At 46.0% G+C, this 18,648-nt stretch overlaps 1 protein-coding gene and 1 long non-coding RNA gene across 4 annotated transcripts in view; one reads left to right on the forward strand and one right to left on the reverse strand.

Moving 5' to 3' along the window:
• The window catches only part of LOC103784728 (uncharacterized), a 63,949-nt gene that overhangs the window by 1,697 nt on the left and 43,604 nt on the right, over positions 1-18,648 (forward strand). The gene's annotated exons all lie outside the window — the stretch shown is intronic.
• The window catches only part of SCIMP (SLP adaptor and CSK interacting membrane protein), a 40,002-nt gene continuing 22,831 nt past the window's right edge, over positions 1,478-18,648 (reverse strand). For both annotated transcript variants that reach the window (XM_003810168.5, XM_003810169.5), the window contains exon 5: positions 1,478-17,277. In XM_003810168.5, coding sequence (XP_003810216.1) covers positions 17,093-17,277 — 185 coding nt within the window. In that variant the 3' untranslated portion in view covers positions 1,478-17,092. The remainder of the gene's footprint in view (positions 17,278-18,648) is intronic.

Consider the following 18,648-nt stretch of genomic DNA (forward strand, 5'->3'; position numbering starts at 1 on the left):
GGGGAGGGATAGCATTAGGAGAAATACCTAATGTAAATGACGAGTTGATGGGTGCAGCAAACCAACATGGCACATGTATACCTATGTAACAAACCTGCACGTTGTGCACATGTACCCTATAACTTAAAGTATAACAAATAAATAAATAAAATAAATGGGTTTAAAAAAAATCGTACAGGCTGAGCGAGGTGGTTCATGCCTGTAATCCTAGCACTTTGGGAGGCTGAGGCGAGTGGATCACTTGAGGTTAGGAGTTCAAGACCAGCCTGGCCAACATGGTGAAACTCCGTCTGTACTAAAAAATAAAAAAAATAAAAAAAAAATTAGCCGCGCATGGCAGCATGAGCCTGTAGTCCCAGCTACTAGGGAGGCTGAGGCGGGAGAATGGCGTGAACTCAGGAGGCAGAGCTTAAGTAAGCCGAGATTTTGCCACTGCACTCCAGCCTGGGCGATAGAGCAAGACTCCGTCTCAAAAAAAAAAAAAAAATTATCTGGATGTCGTGGCGCGTGCTTGTAGTCTCAGCCACCTGGGAGTCTGAGGCAGGAGAATCGCTTGAATTGGAGAAGCGGAGGTTGCAGTGAGCCAAGATGGCGCCACTGCACTCCACCCTGGGTGACAGAGCGAGACTCCTCTCAAAAAAAAAGAAAAGAAAAAAGAAGTGGTGTAGATCGTGAAAGTATTAAAAGGGAAAATATTTGTAACATGCATGATAGGAAAAGGGATAACATGCATAACATAAAAGAGCTCCACATGACTTCAGGTTCCCTGAGAGTGCCTTGGGTTTTCCTCAACATTCACTGTATCACCAGTGCCCGGCACAGAGCCAGCACTCCATACATATTTGTAGAATGAATAAATTACATAATGAATCCATGCTGCTGTCAGGGGTAGCATGTGAACTCTAAAGGAGATCAAAAAGAAGAGCTATTCTTTTTAAGACTAAAAAGCCAAAATAACCACTTTTGGCAAGACTTATGTATTTCTCAACAAAAAAATGCAGCTGCTGTCTTCCCCACACCCACTGCCTCCCATTTTCATTTTTCTGGCTTATGCAGATCTCAGTTCTTAAAATAAATTTTTTTAAACTTTATTTTGTTATTTTAAAAGTAGTATAAGAATTACAAGAAAACATTCGTACACATGTAAAATGGTTCTGATGACAACTAACCCTGACAGATTTTTTTTTTTTTTTTTTTAGAGACAAGGTCTCACTCTGTCAGTGGCATGATCATAGCTCACTGCAGCCTCATCCTCCTGGGCTCAAGTGATCCTCCAGCCTCCTGAGTGGCTGGGACTACAGGTACTGCCACCATGCCTGGCTAATTTTGTTTTTAGTTTTTTGTAGATATGGGGTCTGCCTAGATCGACCAGGCTGTTCTGGAACTCCTGGCTTCAAGCAATCCTGTCACCTTAGACTCCCAGAGTGCTGGGATTACAAGCATGAGCCAAACGTGCCACCACTCCTGGCCTACCAGATTTCTTTTCTTTTCTTTTCTTTTCTTTTCTTTTCTTTTTAACTGAGATGGGAGGCTCCACTCTGTGGCCCACGCTGGAGTATGGCGGTGCAATCACAGGTCAGTGCAGCTTCAAACTCCCAGGCTGAAACAATCCTCCCACCTCAGCATCCCAAGTAGCTGAGACCACAGGTGCACACCACAACACCCAGAAAATGTTTGTACTTTTGGAGAAACTGAGTCTCACTATGTTGCCCAGGCTAGTCTTGAACTCCTTGGCTCAAGCAATCCTCCCATCTCAGCCTCCCAAACCCAAACTGCTGGGATTTCAGGCGTGAGCCACCGTGCCCGGTCTTGGAGCTTATTTTATTTTATTTTATTTTATTTTATTTGAGACAGAGTCTTGCTCTGTCACCAGGCTGGAGTGCAGTGGTGTGATCTCAGCTCACTGCAACCTCTGCCTCCTGGGTTCAAGCGATTCTCCTGCCTCAGCCTCCTGAGTAGCTGGGACTACAGGCGCGCACCACCACACCTGGCTAATTTTTGTATTTTTAGTAGAGACGGGGTTTCACCATGTTGGCCAAGATGGTCTCGATCTCTTGACCTCACGGTCTGCCTGCCTCAGCCTCCCAAAGTGCTGGGATTACAGGCGTGAGCCACTGAGCCTGGCCCTCTTTACTGTCTTATGCGGTCACTCAACACAATACTTCTGACACCAGATGGGTGGGGGCTTTCTCCACATACCGAGCAATTCTCTAGCAGACACCAGATAGCTGTCCTCTAATTCAATTCAATCTGACACTATCTACCTGGAGATAGTGTTAGATCCCGCAGTCCCACAAGACTACTGCCCACTTCAGATGCCAATTGTAAACCCTTGGCTGTGACCTGTATTTCTGACAAACTGGCTCTAAAGTGAGGTTCCCACAAATCCCTCCTAGGGTTTGCTAGGACAGCTCACAGAACTCAGGGAAACACCTTACTTATATTTACCCATTTATTATAAAGGATATTACAAAGGATACAGGTTAATAACCAGATGGAAGAGATACATAGGGCAAGGTATGCAGAAAGGGGTGTGGCACTTCCATGCCCTCTCTGAGTGCCATCCTCCAGGAACCATCCACCATCCTCCATGTGATCAGCTATCTGGAAGCTCCTAGAACTCTATCCTTTGGGGTTTTTATGAAGGCTTCATTACATAGGCATGATTGATTAAATCATTGGCCATTGGTGATGAACTCAACCTTCAACCCCTCTCCCTCCCCTCCCTTGGAGATCCTGCCTTGATCTTTTTGGCGACTAGCCCCCATCCTGAAGTTATCTAGGGGCTCCCAGCCATCTCAGCAGCATACAAAAGACAGTTTTTGTCTGTTTGTTTGTTTTTGTATTTTTGAGATGGAGTTTCACTCTTGTTGCCCAGGCTAGAGTACAATGGCGCAATCTCGGCTCACCGCAACCTCCGCCTCCCGGGTTCAAGCGAGTCTCCTGCCTCAGCCTTCTAGAGTAGCTGGAATTACAGGCATGCGCCACCACACCCGACTAATTTTGTATTTTAAGTAGAGGCAGGGTTTCTCCTTGTTGGTCAGGCTAGTCTCGAACTCCCAACCTCAGGTGATCCTCCTGCCTCAGCCTCCCAAAGTGCTGGGATTACAGGCATAAGCCACTGTGCCTGGCCATTTGTTTGTTTTTGCTTTGAGATGGAGTCTTGCTCTGTTGCCCAGGCTGGAGTGCAGTGGCACAATCTCGGCTCACTGCAACCTCTGCTTCCTGGATTCAAGCGATTCGCCTGCTTCAGCCTCCAGAGTAGCTGCAACTACAGGCGCGCGCCAACATGCCCAATTAATTTTTGTATTTTTAGTAGAGACGAGGTTTCGCCATGTTGGCCAGGCTGGTCTCAAACTCCTGACCTCAGGTGATCCGCCCAGGTCGGCCTCCTAAAGTGCTGGAATTACAGGCCTGAGCCACCGCGCCAGGGCCCCATGTGTGAACTTCTTAATACACCACTAGGTGGCAGAGATTTGCAGCCCGTGGTTGTATTAAACAGACTTTTTTTTTTTTTTTTTTTTGAGACGAAGTCTTGCTCTTGTTGCCCAGGTTGGATGGAGTGCAATGGCCCGATCTTGGATCACCACAACCTCCGCCTACCAGCTTCAAGCAATTCTCCTGCCTCAGCATCCCACATTGCTGGGATTACAGGCATGTGCCATGATGCCCGGCTAATTTTTGTATTTTAAGTAGAGACGGGGTTTCTCCATGTTGGTCAGGCTGGTCTCGAACTCCCAACCTCAGGTGATCCACCCACCTCGGCCTCCCAAAGTGCTGAGATTACAGGCGTGAGCCACCACGCCCCGCCTAAAGAGACATCTTAAGTACGCCTTTATTTTTAGACAATAGAAAAATAAGCTTCCCATTATGCAAGAGTCCTATGGCCTTTGTGCTTTCCTACCCTGTGAACTGAGTCTAAATCTGTGAAAAGATGTCCATGAGGTAGAGTTGAATTAAAATAGCAGGTTGCAGAACAATATTTGTACCTCCTCACTTTCTTCTTTTCTGCCTCTCTCCCTTCCTTCTCTACTTCCACAAAAGTTGACTGAGCACCTATTGTGTGCTAATATATGCTAAGTTACTGGAAATGCAATGGTGAGCAAAGCAACACCAGTGTAGTCCCTGTGGATCTTATAGTCCCTCATTGATGGACAGATAGGTTGGTTCCACCTTCTCATTATAACAAATAATACTGCAAAGAACGTTTTATACATACACTTGAGTTTCTCTAGGGCAGTGGTTCTCAAAGAGTGGTCTGGGCCATGAGACCAAAACAATTTTCATAATAATATTAAGATGTTATTTGGCCTTTTTCATGCTCACTCTTCTCATGAATGTTCAATGGACCTTTCCATGAGGCTACATGACATACGACATTGCAACAAATTGACGGCAGAAGCAGATAGGAGAATTCAGATGTTTTCTATTAAGCCAGATATGAGATTTGAAAAAAAAAATGTAACATACACAGTGACACTTTTCTCACTAATTTTTTTGTTTGGGAAAATATAGTTATTTTATTATTTTTTGGAGAGAGGGTCTCACTCTGTTGCCCAGGCTGGAGTGCAGTGGCACCATAGCTCACTGCAGCCTCAAACTCGTGGGCTCAAGTGATCCTCCCGCCTCTGCCTCCCAAGTAGCTGGGACTACAGGTGCTCACCACTATGCCTGGCTAACGTTTTTATTTTTAGTTTTTGTAGAGATTGAGTCTTGCTATGTTGCCCAGGCTGGCCTCTAACTCCTGGGCTCAAGCAATCCACCCACCTCAACCTCCTAAGTAGGTGGGTCTACAAGCTCTCACCACTGAGCCTGGCTCCCTCCATCATTTTTAAGTGCAATGGAGACCTGGTACCAAGTGGTTTGAGACTCACTGTTCTAGGGCAAGGGTCCCCATTGCCCGGGCCTGGACCAGTACAGTCTGTGGCCTGTTAGGAACCAGGCTGCACAGCAGGAAGTAAGTGGAGGGCAAGCGAGCATTACTGCCTGAGCTCTGCCTCCTGTTAGATCAGGGGCGGTATTACATTCTCATAGGAGCACGAACCTTATTGTGAACTGCACACATGAGGACTCTGGGTTGCACGCCTTTTACGAGAATGTAATGGCTGATGATCTGAAGTGGAGCAGTTTCATACCAAAACCATTTCCCCCTTTCCTCCCAACCCGTCCCTAGTGCCAAAAAGGTTGGGGACTGCTGTTCTATGGTATCTATCCCGAAGTGGAGTTGCTGTGTTTTACAGTGTCCACAATTTCAGTTTTACTAGGTGTTGCCAAATTGCTCTCCAAAGTGGCTGAAGCTAATTTATTATTATTTTTAAATTTATTTTGAGATGGTGTCTTGCTCTGTTGCCAGGCTGGAGTGCAGTGTCGCGATCTTGGCTCACTGCAACCTCCGCCTCCTGGATTCAAGTGATTCCCCTGCCTCAGCTTCCCGAGAAGCTGGGATTATAGGCGCGCACTCCCACGCCCAGCTAATTTTTTGTATTTTAGTAGAGACAGGGTTTCACCATGTTGGCCAGGCTGGTTTCAAACTCCTGACCTCGTGATCCACCCACCTCAACCTCCCAAAGTGCTGGGATTATAGGTGTGAGCCACTGCTCCTGGGCTTTTTTTTTTTTTTTCTTAAGAAGGAGTCTCAGTCCGTCTCCCAGGCTGGAGTGCAGTGGTGCAATCTTGGCTCACTGCAACTTCCACCTGCCAGGTTCAAGCAATTCTCCTGTCTCAGCCTCCTGAGTAGCTGGGATTATAGGCACGCACCACCACACCTGACTACTTTTTTTTATATATTTAGTAGAGATGGGGTTTCATCATGTTGGCCAGGCTGGTCTCAAACTCCTGACCTCAAGCCATCCGGCCTCTCAAAGTGCTGGGATTACAGGCGTGAACCACCTCGACAGGTCAAAAGCTAATCTTAAAAAACAAAAAACAAACAAACAAAAAAAAACCCAAAAATACCAGCCCGGGTACGGTGGCTCACGCCTGTAATCCCAGCACTTTGGGAGGCCTCAGTGGGTGGATCACAAGGTCAGGAGTTCAAGACCAGACTAACCAATATGGTGAAACCCCATCTCTACTAAAAATACAAAAATTAGCTGGGCATGGTGGTGCACACCTGTAGTCCCAGCTACTCAGGAGGCTGAGGCAGGAGACTCACTTGAACCCAGGAGGCAGAGGTTGCAGTGAGCCAAGATCGCGCCACTGCACTCCAGCCTGAGTGACAGAGCGAGACTCTGTCTCAAAAAAAAAAAAAAAAAGAAAAAAACCAACCAACCAAACAAACAAAAAAACTGGCTGAGGAGGACAAATCACTTGAGCCCAGGAATTTGAGGCCAGCCTGGGCAACATGGCAAAACCCCATCTCTACAGAAAATAATTTTAAAAGTTAGTTAGAAGCCTTTACTAACTTAGGGAAAAAAAAAAATTAGCCAGGCATGGTGGTGCATGCCTGTGGTCCCAGTTACTTGGGAAGCTGAGGTGGGAGGATGGCTTCAGCCTGGGAGGCAGAGGTTGCAGTTAGCTGAGATTGTGCCGCTGCACTCCAGCCTGGGTGACAGAGTAAGACCCTGTCTCAAAAAAAAAAAAAAAAAAAAAGTACATATCCTTGATGGTTTTGTTGTTGTTTTTCCCAAATCTCAAATTGTAAAGAATTGTGAAATTATTAGACTAGTAAAAGAAAAAAAAAAAAGTAGACTAGTGATACAATACAACAGTGAGTTGCTGTATGAAATGTTCATTTTCTTTTCTAAACAATACTGTGAAAAGCAGGGTCATATTTATCTTAAATGTTCTCAGGAAGTTTTTCTTGGTCACTGAGAATGGCTTTGTACAGTATCAACATTACATGTATCGGAAAATTTATTTTTGTTTGGGGGCTCATTGGGGATAAAAGTGTACAAGTTATGCAAATAAACCTTTTTTAACATCAGGGGAATTTCGTTATTCTTAAATACTACCTTCTGCAATTTTTGTTAAAACCATGTTCCACTAACACCTAATTTGTAAAAAAAAAAAAAAAAAAATACAGAGGGATCTAGTGTTAAAACAACTTAAAGGCTGTTAGTTTATAGTTCACTTTGTAAATGAGAGTTTATTTTTACCAATTTAGGGCTTTTTAAAATTATTCATAGAATATTTAATTGTTCAGGTGTAGCTGATCTAAAACTTTAATGGCATTAAATTTTGGCAATGGAATATGTTGATCAGGCTGGGTGCAGTGGCTCACTCCTGTAATCCTAACACTTTGTGAGGCCGAGACAGGTGGATCACCTGAGGTCAGGAGTTCGAGACCAGCCTGACCAATGTGGCGAAACCCGATCTCTACTAAAAATACAAAAATTAGCCGGACGTGGTGGTGGGCGCCTATAATACCAGCTAGAAAAAAAGAAATATGTTGATCAATATGAGAGGTTGAGTTTTACAGTTGAAGGGGCAAGGTGCAGCGATATTAATTGGCTGTTTCTGACAGTAGTTTGGCACATAGTTGTATGTACACTCTGCTCTAGTAAAATGAAATGCTACCACAGTCAACGGTTACCTATTTATGCTGGAGGGTGTTTGGCAACCAACTGTTAATTTAAGTGAGATTCCATTCTGCCGCTTAGCCATGGCAGAGCACACACATGTGCACTCAGGGAAAGCAGATGGAATAGGTTATAAACAGAAGCAAACTCCAATTCAGGAGACATGTCCACGCAGAAATAGTACTATGATGCAACATACATCACAAAAACAAATGGGAATTGTGTTTGTTTGTTTGTTTTTGAGATGGAGTCTTGCTCTTTCGCCAGGCCAGAGTGCAGTGGCACAATCTCAGCTCACTGCAACCTCCGCCTCCCAGGTTCAAGCGATTCTCCTGCCTCAGCCTCCCGAGTAGCTGGGACTACAGGTGCACACAACCACGCCAGCTAATTTTTGTATTTTTAGTAGAGACGGGGTTTCATCATCTTGGCCAGGATAGTCTCGATCTCCTGACCTTATGATCCGCCTCAGCCTCCCAAAGTACTGGGATTACAGGCGTGAGCCATGGCACCTGGCAAGAAATTTTTTTTTAAATCTGTCTTTAGGGGATTATCTAGCTATTAGTGGGGTTAAATGAGGGAACTGTCGCCTCGGCAGAAGAGATGGTCCACTGTATTCATTTGTCATAATAACCAGACTCCTGGAGTTACTGGGTTCTAAAGTTGTTGATACAGCATGAATAGGTTTGGATGTGGAGTTCTGTATGGAGGATCCTTTCAACGGGAAGATAAACCAAAATTGTTGGTCTTAGCCTTTTGGACTACTGACTTAAGAGATTATTTGAATCTCTTTAAAGAGTCAAAACTGGCTGGGCACGGTGGCTCATGCCTGTAATCTCAGCACTTTGGGAGGCCAGGGCAGGTGGATTGCTTGAGGTCAGGAGGTCAAGACCAGGCTGGCCAACATAGTGAAACCCCATCTCTACTAAAATACAACGATTAGCCAGGTGTGGTGGTGGGCACCTGTAATCCCAGCTACTCGGGAGGCTGAGGCAAGATAATCGCTTGAACCTGGGAGGCGGAGGTTGCAGTGAGCTGAGATCGAGCCACTACACTCTCAGCCTGGGTGACAGAATGAGACTCTGTCTCACACACAAAATAAGCCTGTATTGTTGTAAATAGATTGTGAAGGGTGATTCTGGTGAGGGCTCAGAAGAAGAGGAGAGCTACAGAGAAAGCCTCAGTTTTCTTAGAGATTACCTAAGAGGTTGTACCAGAAGGCTAGTAGAAGTATGGATGTTGAAGGCCATTCTGATGAGGTCTCAGATGGAAATGAAGAACATGTTATTGGAAACTGGCAGAAAAATGATCCTGATTATCTGGCAAAGAATGTGGCTGAATTGTATGTCCTAGTGTTTTATGGAAGGTAGAAATTCTGAGTGATGAAATAGGATATTTGGTGGAAAAAATATCTGAGTAAAGTGTTGAGAGTGCGGCAAAGCTTCTCTTGAATGCCTATAGTAAAATGCTAGCAGAGAGAAACCAATTAAAGATGGTCTTTCTTTCTCTTTCTTTCTTTCTCTCTCTCTCTCTCTTTCTTTCTGAGACAGAGTTTTGCTCTTTTTGCCCAGGCTGGAGTGCAGTGGCGCGATCTTGGCTCACTGCAACCTCCACCTCCTGGGTTCAAGTGATTCTCCTGCCTCAGCCTCCTGAGTAGCTGGGATTACAGGTTTGTGCCACGACACCCGGCTAATTCTGTATTTTTAGTAGAGACGGGGTTTCACCATGTTAGCCAGGCTGGTCTCGAACTTCTATCCTCAGGCGATGTGCCCTTCTCAGCCTCCCAAAATGCTGGGATGACAGGCATGAGCCACCGCCCCTGGCCAAAGATGTTATTTATGATTTAAAAAGCAGCAGAATTTAAATATTTAGAAATTTACCAACCTGCCCATGTTGTAAAGAATGAAAAAGCTTGTTGAAGAGAAAACACCAAGAATGTGACCAAGGAAACTTTTGATAAGGAGGTTAGTGTGGGGAGATGGAAGCCAGATGCTCAGCATCACAGCGAAGAAGGACCCTGAAACCATTCCGAAGATCTTTAGAGGCTGCCCTGCCCATCACAGGCCCAGAAAACTAGGACCTTGAAGTCAAAGCGATTTCAAGGCTCTGCTCCCTGCATTCTGGTGCAGGGCTCCTGGCATACCCTAGCTGTGGCTCAAGTGGGCCCAGCTGTGACTCAGGCCATCCCTCTGGGAGGCATAGACAGTAAAGCATGGTGGTGTCCAAGCAGTTTTATCTCCACAGCTGCACAAAGTGCATGGGCTGTGAGGGCATTGCTACCTCTACCTAGATTTCAAAGGATTCCTGGGGGAAGCTTGAGGCCCAGACGGAGCACCGCCAAAGGGGCAGGGCCACTGCGGAGAGTCCCCGCTAGGGCAATGCCCAGCACAGCCATGGGGACGGGGGTGCCTCCAAGACCCCAGAATGTTAGGGCCACCAGCGTGCAACTCCAGCCTGGGAAAGCTGCAGGTCCGAGACTCCAACTCATGAAAGCTGCAGAGTGGGCTGTGCCCAGCAAAGCCATGGGGGGGCCACCCCGAGCCTTGGAGGCCCAACCCCCATCCCAATATCTGGGGGGTAGGACGTCAAGTCAGACATTATTCTCAAACCTTAAGACTTAATGTTGTTTGCCGTGTTGAGTTTCGGACTTACTTGGGCCCCATCACCCCTTTCTTCTTTCCTGTTTCTCCCTTTTGGAATGGAAATTTCTATCCTATGTCAGTCCCACCATTGTATTTTGGAAGCATACTTACATTGTATAAGTAGTTTGATTTCACAGGCTCATAATTGGAGAGCAATTTGCCTCAGGATGAATCATATCTTGACTTTTGCCCATACTTGGAATGAGTCAACATTTAGTTGAGATGTTGACTTAGACTTTAAAGCTGTTATTGGAATGAGTTAAGACTTTTAGGGCTATTGGGATGGAATAAATCTATTTTGCATTTGAGAAGGACATGGATTTTGTGAGGTCATGGGCAGAATGCTATGGTCTATGTTTGTGTCCCCACAGAATTCGTATGTTGAAATCTAACCCCCAAGATGATGGTATTAAGAAGCAGGGCGTTTGGGGTGATTAGATCATGAGGGCCCTGCCCTCATGAATGGGATGAATGCCCTTATGAAAGAGGACCCAGGCTGGGTGCGGTGGCTCATACCTGTAATCCCAGCATTTAGGGAGGCTGAGACAAGAGGATTATTTGAGTCCAGGAGTTCAAGACTAGCCTGGGCAACATAGTGAGACTCCATCTTTACCAAAAAAAAGGAAGAAAGAAAGAAAAAAAATAGTCCGGGCGCGGTGACTCATGCCTGTAATCCCAGCATTTTGGGAGGCCAAGGCAGGTGGATCATGAGGTCAGGAGATCAAGACCATCCTGGCTAACATGGTGAAACCCTGTCTCTACTAAAAAAATGCAAAAAAATTATCCAGTTGTGGTGGCAGGTGCCTGTAGTCCCAGCTACTTGGGTGGCTGAAGCAGGAGAATGGCGTGAACCCAGGAGGTGGAGCTTGCAGTGAGCTGAGATCATGCCACTGCACTCCAGCCTGGGCGACAGAGCAAGACTCCGTCTCAAAAAAAAAAAAAAAAAAAAAAAACAGCCAGGTGTAGTGGCATGTGCCTGTAGTTCCAGCTACTCAGGAAGCTGAGGCGAGAGGATCACCTGAACCCAGGAGTTTGAGGCTGCAGTGAGCTATGATTGTGCTGCTGCACTCCAGCCTGGGTGACAAAGTAAGACTGTCTCAAAAAATAAAATAATGTAAAAGAGGCCCCTGAAAGCTGTCTTCCCCTTCTATCATGTGAAGACATGGTGAGAAGGTGTGAAGCACAGAGTGAGCCCTCACCAAACACCAAATCTGCTGGCGCCTTGATCTTGGACTCCCCAGCCTCCAGAACTCTCAGCAACATTTCTGTTTTTAACAAATTATCCAGTCTAAGGAATTTTGTTATAGTAGACCAAATGGACTAAAACCCTGGGTATGTGGACCACTCCAGGCCAATGAGACATTAGGGAAAGTTGCTGGGGGCTCACCTCCCTAATAAAATGATACAGCCAGGCGCGGTGGCTCACATCTGTAATCCCAGCATGTTGGGAGGCTGAGGCAGGTGGATCATGAGGTCAAGAGATCAAGATCATCCTGGCCAACATGGTGAAACCCTGTCTCTACTAAAAATACAAAAATTAGCTGGGTGTGGTGGTCCCAGCTACTCAGGAGGCTTAGGCAGGAGAATCGCTTGAACCCAGGAGGCAGAGGTTGCAGTGAGCCAAGGTCGCACCACTGCACTCCAGCCTGGTGACAGAATGAGACTCCATCTCAAAAAAAAAAAAAAGATACATGTTAGTAATGCCCATTTTCTTTCTAACTTTCAATGTTATCATGTACAGATGCTTGGAGCTATAGCAGCTATTTTGCCACCATGAGGATAAAGCTAAGCAATTTGAAATTAGTCCACACCCCTAAATTATGGAGCTGCTGAATTCTGGAGTGTTTACCTCTAGACTTCTTGCTTTGTGAAATTATAAACTCCTCATTGTGTAAGTTATCTTTAGTTGGATAGTCTGTTCTTTGCAGCCTAAAGCATCCTAATGAATACACATGATTTGTAAAATTCGTTGTTGGTAATACCAGTGCATTTCCTGAAAACAATCTTGTTTGTATTGCAAAGAAGATCAGATAGTAATTATTATAAGGAAAACTATAATCCACTGATTTGTGGTATGAGTAAAGCATCAGTTCTTTTTTTTTTCAAGACAGAGTCACTCTATCGCCCAGGCTGGGGCGCAGTGGTGCGATTTCAGCTCACTGCAACCTCCACCTTCCAGCTTCAAGTGATTCTCCTGTCTCAGCTTCCTGAGTAGCTGGGATTACAGGCGCCCGCCACCATGCCCAGCTAATTTCAGTATTTTTAGTAGAGATGGGGTTTCACTATGTTGGCCAGGCTAGTCTCAAACTCCTGACCTCAAGTGATCCACCTGCCTCGGCCTCCTAAAGTGCTGAGATTATAGGCATGAGCCACCGCACCTGGCCAAGCATCAGTTCTTAAAACAGTTAAGGTGGCAGAACAGGAGTTCTTTCAAAATGATGGTTTTCAATATTTGTGGGTATTTCAACATCATCATAGTCATCTTCAGGTTCAATATAGCTCAGGATGGAAACTATCTCCTTCTTTCTTTCTTTCTTTTTTTTTTTTTTTTTTGAGACAGAGTCTCACTGTTGCCCAGGCTGGAGTGCAATGTCATGATCTTGGCTCACTGCAACTCTGCCTCCCAGATTCAAGCAATTCTCCTGCCTCAGCTTCCCAAGTAGCTGGAATTACAGGTGCCCGCCACCATGCCGGGCTAATTTTTTGTATTGTTAGTAGACACGGGGTTTCACCATGTTGGCCAGGCTGGTCTCGAACTCCTGACCCCAGGTGATCCACCTGCCTCGGCCTCCCAAAGTGCTGGGATTCCAGGCGTGAGTCACTGCGCCCAGCCCTTATTTCTAACTTTATTTATTGATGAGTATGTATTCAATAGGTAACTTGGGGTTTCCTGTGGTGCTGGAATATACAAAAAGATCCTATGAAATCTTGGTATATTTAAATCTATCATCCAAACTGGTAACAATTTCCCTAGTAGAAAACTTGGCTTTATTATACATTCCCAGTATAAAATCTCAGCCAAATTACACATGTCCAGAGGAAAAAAAATTGTTTTGTCAAACCAGTTGGTAGATTTTCCATGAATGTTCAACAGTCAATAAATATTGCCTACCATGTGCCAGGTTTTGTGCTGGACATTGGGAATACAGCACTGAGACAATTTCCATCCCAGAGGAGCCCCCAGATTAGAAAGGAGGATGGAAAGTAACCAGGTAATTATAATTATAATAATTATAATACAAAGGGAGAAGTATTTCCATAGGGCCAAGTATGGGAGCTGTGAGAGCTCAGAGTTCATTGATTCATTCATTCAACCCAGTTGATTATTCAACATATTTATTGAGCATCTACAATGTACCTGGGCACTGTGCTAGGAACAGGGAAAACAGTAGAGGAAAGAAGGACACATTCCCTGCCCTCATGTTGCTTTGGGTCTAGTGGAGGAGAGAGACAGATAAGCAATAATTATAACATGCTAATGCTATGAAAGGAGAGCATCCGGGAGGCACCAACCCAAGTTGGGTCATGAGGAAAGGGTAGCCAAGATGAAATGGGAAGGATCCAAAGGTGGGGAAGAATGTTTCATACAGAGGAATAGTGCTGTGCACAGGGGCAAGAGGGACCATAGTGAAGGTCATTTTATTTTATTATTATTATTATTATTATTATTATTATTTTTGAGATGGAGTCTTGCTCTGTCGCCCAGGCTAGAGTGCAGTGGTGCAACCTAGGCTCACTGCAACCTCTGCCTCCCAGGTTCAGGTGATTCTCCTGCCTCAGCCTCCCGAGTAGCTGGGATTACAGGCATGTGCCACCACACCCGGCTGCGTTTTGTATTTTTAGTAGAGACGGGGTTTCACCATCTTGGCTAGGCTGGTCTCAAACTCCTGACCTCATGATTCACCCACCTCGGCCTCCCAAAGTGCTGAGATTACAGGTGTGAGCCACTGTGCCCAGCCTGTAAAGGTCATTTTAAGTGGCTGGAGCAAAAAACTCGGGCAGAGTGGAGGTTGCAAGGGGGTTGGGGGAGAAGAGTTTGGCAAAAGATAATCAGTGACCAGATCCTGACAAATCTTGTAAGCCATGTTAAAGAGTTTGGTCTTTTTCTGGGGTTAACGGGCAAAGAGAAGATTTAAGCAAAGGAATGAAGTGGTCAGATGTTCACTTTAGGAAGTCACTGGGTGCCATGTAGAAAGTGGACGGCAGGTGAGGTGCCAGAGGCAGGGGAGCAGTCAGGGGGCTGTTGATATTCTCCTGGCAAGCGCTGGCAATTGTCTGACCTCAGAACAGTGACGGAGAGACGTGGACTCATTGGAGAACCACGTGGGAGGCACAAGTAACATGGGGAGCTCTGGAAACAAAGCAGTGTGGGGAGAAGGATACTAGTTTCTGACTTCAGCAACTAAGAAGATAGTAGAGCACAAGACATTTGGGACTGGAGGTAGGTCATCAGTTCCTTTTGGTGTATGCTGAACTTGAGGGGGTGTGTGGGACAGTCACAACGAGATGTCTTAGAGGCAACCCAGCTGGAAAGAAAGAGCTCAGCTGAAGTCAGAATAGAGGGGGCAGCTGGGCGTGGTGGCTCACACTTGTAATCCCAGCACTTTGGGAGGCTGAGGCAAGCGGATCACTTGAGGTCAGGAGTTCAAGACCAGCCTGGCCAGCATGGTGAAACCCCGTCTCTACTAAAAACAAACAGAAAATTAGCCGGGTGCAGGCGTGTTGGCACACACCTGTAATCCCAGCTACTCAGGAGGCTGAGGCAGGAGAATCGCTTGAACTTGGGAGGGGGAGGTTGCAGTGAGCTGAGATTGTGCCACTACACTCCAGCGTGGGTGACAGAATGAGACTCAGTCTCAAAAAAAAAAAAAAGGAGGGGCCCACTGAGCTCATGGACATTGGTGAGATCACTCGTGAGTGTTGGAGGCAGATGGGCAGAGACACGGGGACAGAACCTGAGGAAGACCAGCATTGAAGAGATGCTTCAGAAAGAGTGGGTGGACCCAAAATGAGATGGAGACAGGAGGAGAACCAGGAGAGGGTGGCATCCCAGAAACCAAGGAAGAATCAACATTTGTCTGGCATTTGTTTTTAACTTTTGTCATAGTCATGGAGGGTTTACAGAACATTTATAAGAAGAAAGCATGTGTTTGAAACACTCCAATCCTTTGGCTTATTTTTGTTCTATAATTTGGGAAGAGTCCTCTCTTTGGCTGGTGGGATACCAGAGTCCCATAAGGCCATAGTTAGATAACTACTGGCCTAACATAAGGAGGGTTTATTTATTTATTTATTTATTTATTTATTTATTTTTAGATGGAGTTTCACTCTTGTTGCCCAGGCTGGAGTGCAATGGCATGTTCTCGGCTCACCGCAACCTCCGCCTCCCAGTTTCAAGCGATTCTCCTGCCTCAGCCTCCCAAGTAGCTGGGATTACAGGCATGTGCCACCATGCCTGACTAATTTTGTATTTTTAGTAGAAACGGGGTTTCTCCATGTTGGTCAGGCTGGTCTCGAACTCCCGACCTCAGGTGATCTGCCCACCTTGGCCTCCCAAGGAGGTATTAATAGCAAGGTGGAAGCCTTCATAGAGTCTGGAAAGAGAGAACCAGGGAGGAAGCCCAGGTCCCCAGTGCTCCAGCGTTGATTGAGGGAGAAAGCTTGAAAATGGGAGGAACACATTTTCCCATCTCTTGAGGGAAATCTGAGAGTCACTCTCAGGCCTTTCCAGGTTCACAGTGCTCTCTCTGCAAGGCTGTTCATTTGCCAGATTTCCCAGAGGTTACTTAGAAACCAGCATCTTGTGAGTATAGTTAGAATGAGTCAAGTCCTAGGGCTCTGGCGATCAGCTAGAAGGAATTGATGAGGTCTAAGAGCCTATAAAGCTGACTCGGGCCTTATTGACCCCATTAGGACACTTGTTTAACAAGACATCTGCCCACGTCCCTGGCCCATCTCATTGGCTGCAGCACATCACAGTGGACCTTCTGCCTCCTCCCAGATGCCCAGGGACAGTGATCTGGAAGGAAGGGGCTTGAGGCTGTTTTCCTAGAACTCGAATAAGTACTGATGAAAATGATGGACAGGGGATGTTAAGCCCCCTGAACTCTCATCTTGTATATGCCATTGTTACATGCCCCTTTTCTTTCCTGTTCCCCATGATTTGTCCTGGGGGAAATCTATTTTTCCTGTAGCACCCCCAACACACCTATTGCAAAATGATGCTTCTAGGTGTAAATCAGAAGGTAACTTTTGTCCTTTGTCCATTGTTACAGTGCAACTTGCAAGCACGGGGAAAAAACCTAGGTGAAAACTCAAATCTCTATGGTCAATTTGGCCTACATCATATAAAGGCACTGGGGTTTGCAGGGTGTCTAGGTGGGGAGGGTTCACGAGAACAAAAGGTACTCCCTGCCCTTGCAAACTCGCGAGATGTGGTGTGGGAACCTGGGCACGAGAGCACTCAGCTGTAACTCACCCACAGCCTCACAGTGCAGGAGGTGGGTGGGGTGAGAGGGTAAAGACCAGCATGCTTGGTGAGGGCCTTGCTGGTGATGGGAGCCTGGGAGGGTCTGCACAACCAAATGCTGAGATTTAATATCACTCAGAACCATGCAAACCAAAGGGAATGAAGGGGGAAAGAATGCCAAGAAATGAGTAGTTTCCCACAGGTGGGAGCCATGGAGCCCCATGGTCCTTCCCATGGAAAGTTTCCTCAACAGCACAAGGCTGACCCCTCTAAGTCCTCAGAGCCGAGCACCCATGTGTCTCCTCGGGCTGCAGTCATCCGATCGCAGGGGTGTCTTCATCGAAGGTTTGGGAAGTGCTTTATCTTACAGAGCTTCATAAAATCACCACTGGCTTTCAGGGCCCAGAGACCTACTGAAGTTCAACCATTCTTGATTGTTTTAAAATAAGTCGTGTGAACCCTCTTCAGTTTTGCCAAAAAGAAGAAATGGCTGTTTCAAAATGATGCTTTTCAGTATTTGCAGGGATTTCAACATCGTCATAGTCATCTTCAGGCTCAATGTAGCTTGGGATGGAAACAGTCTTCTTATTTTTAACTTTATTTACCAATGAGTATGTAGCAGGCGGCTGACTTGGGGTTTCCTGTGGGGCTAGAATACACAAAAAGCTCCTTAGATGCAAAGCTGTCATGTGTTTTTATATTTTTGAAGGCAGTGGCTCAGCGTGATTTTCATGTTTCAGTGATCTTCCTGCTTCTAGTGGGCCAGATCCCCATTTTACAGAGGAAATGTAGACGCAGACCTGACAGAGCCTCAGGATCACCCAAGTGAGTAAATGGAAAATATTAGTCAGACATCTTGACTCCCGTATCTTTCTGCCTAAGCCTGCACTGCATGGAAACCATGAAGCAAAAGCTTAGAAAAGAAACAGAACAGGTCAGGTGCAGAAGCTCACACCTGTAGTCCCAGTACTCTGGGAGGCCCAGGTGGGAGGATCACTTGAGCCCAGGAGTTCCAGACCAGCTTGGGCAACACAGGGAGACCCTCGTCCCTACAGAAAAATTTAAAAATTAGCCGGATGTGGTGGTGCATGCCTATAGTCCCAGCTAATTGGGAGGCTGAGGCAAGAGGATCTCCTGAGCCCAGGAGGTTGAGGCTACAACGAGCCATGATCACGCTACTGCACTTCAGCCTGGACAACATGGTAAGACCCTGTCTCCAAAAAAAAAAAAGAATGGATGAAAAGAAACAGACCAGAGCCCAGTAGTCATATGAGTGCTGTTGTGTTACAGATCCTAATTTTTACAAGGAAGTGAAACAAATCATATTTCCTTTTTGGCACATCCCTTCCAGTGACTTACACTGTTTTCCAGGACTCTCTGTAATTGCTTATGTACAAATCTCTCTAAGAAGAGAGGGGATGGCATTGTTTTCAAAAGGTGGAATTAGTACAGAACAGGTTCATAGGAGGCTGGGGCGCGGTGGCTCATGCCTGTAATCCCAGCACTTTGGGAGGCTGAAGTGGGCAGATCACCTGAGGTCGGGAGTTCAAGACCAGCCTGATGAAACTCTCTCTCTACAAAAATACAAAAATTAGCTGGGCGTGATGGCGGGTGCCTATAATCCCAGCAACTCGGGAGGTTGAGACAGGAGAATTGCTTGAACCCAGGTGGCAGAGGTTGCAGTGAGCCAAGATTGCACCATTGCACTCTAGCCTCGGCAACAGAGCGAGACTCTGTCTCAAAAAAAAAAAAAAAGAAAGAAAAAGAAACAAAAAACAAACAAAAAGAACAGGTCCATAAGTAATAGAAGGATGATGAAACAGCTCAGCTCCATCTTTGATGGGGATTAGAACTGCCTCTCCCACAATCTCATCTTTTCCTAAGAAAACCTGAAATGCCACTATTTGCAGAACTCTGCAGTTTGACAGACCCGAGTTCATGTTCAGGTTCCAGCAGTCATTAGCTGTGTGACTATAGGTAAGTCACTTATCTGTGCCTTAGCATCCTCATCTGTCAAAGA

This window comes from Pan paniscus, chromosome 19 (assembly GCF_029289425.2).
Source record: "Pan paniscus chromosome 19, NHGRI_mPanPan1-v2.0_pri, whole genome shotgun sequence".
Lineage (NCBI taxonomy): Eukaryota > Metazoa > Chordata > Mammalia > Primates > Hominidae > Pan > Pan paniscus.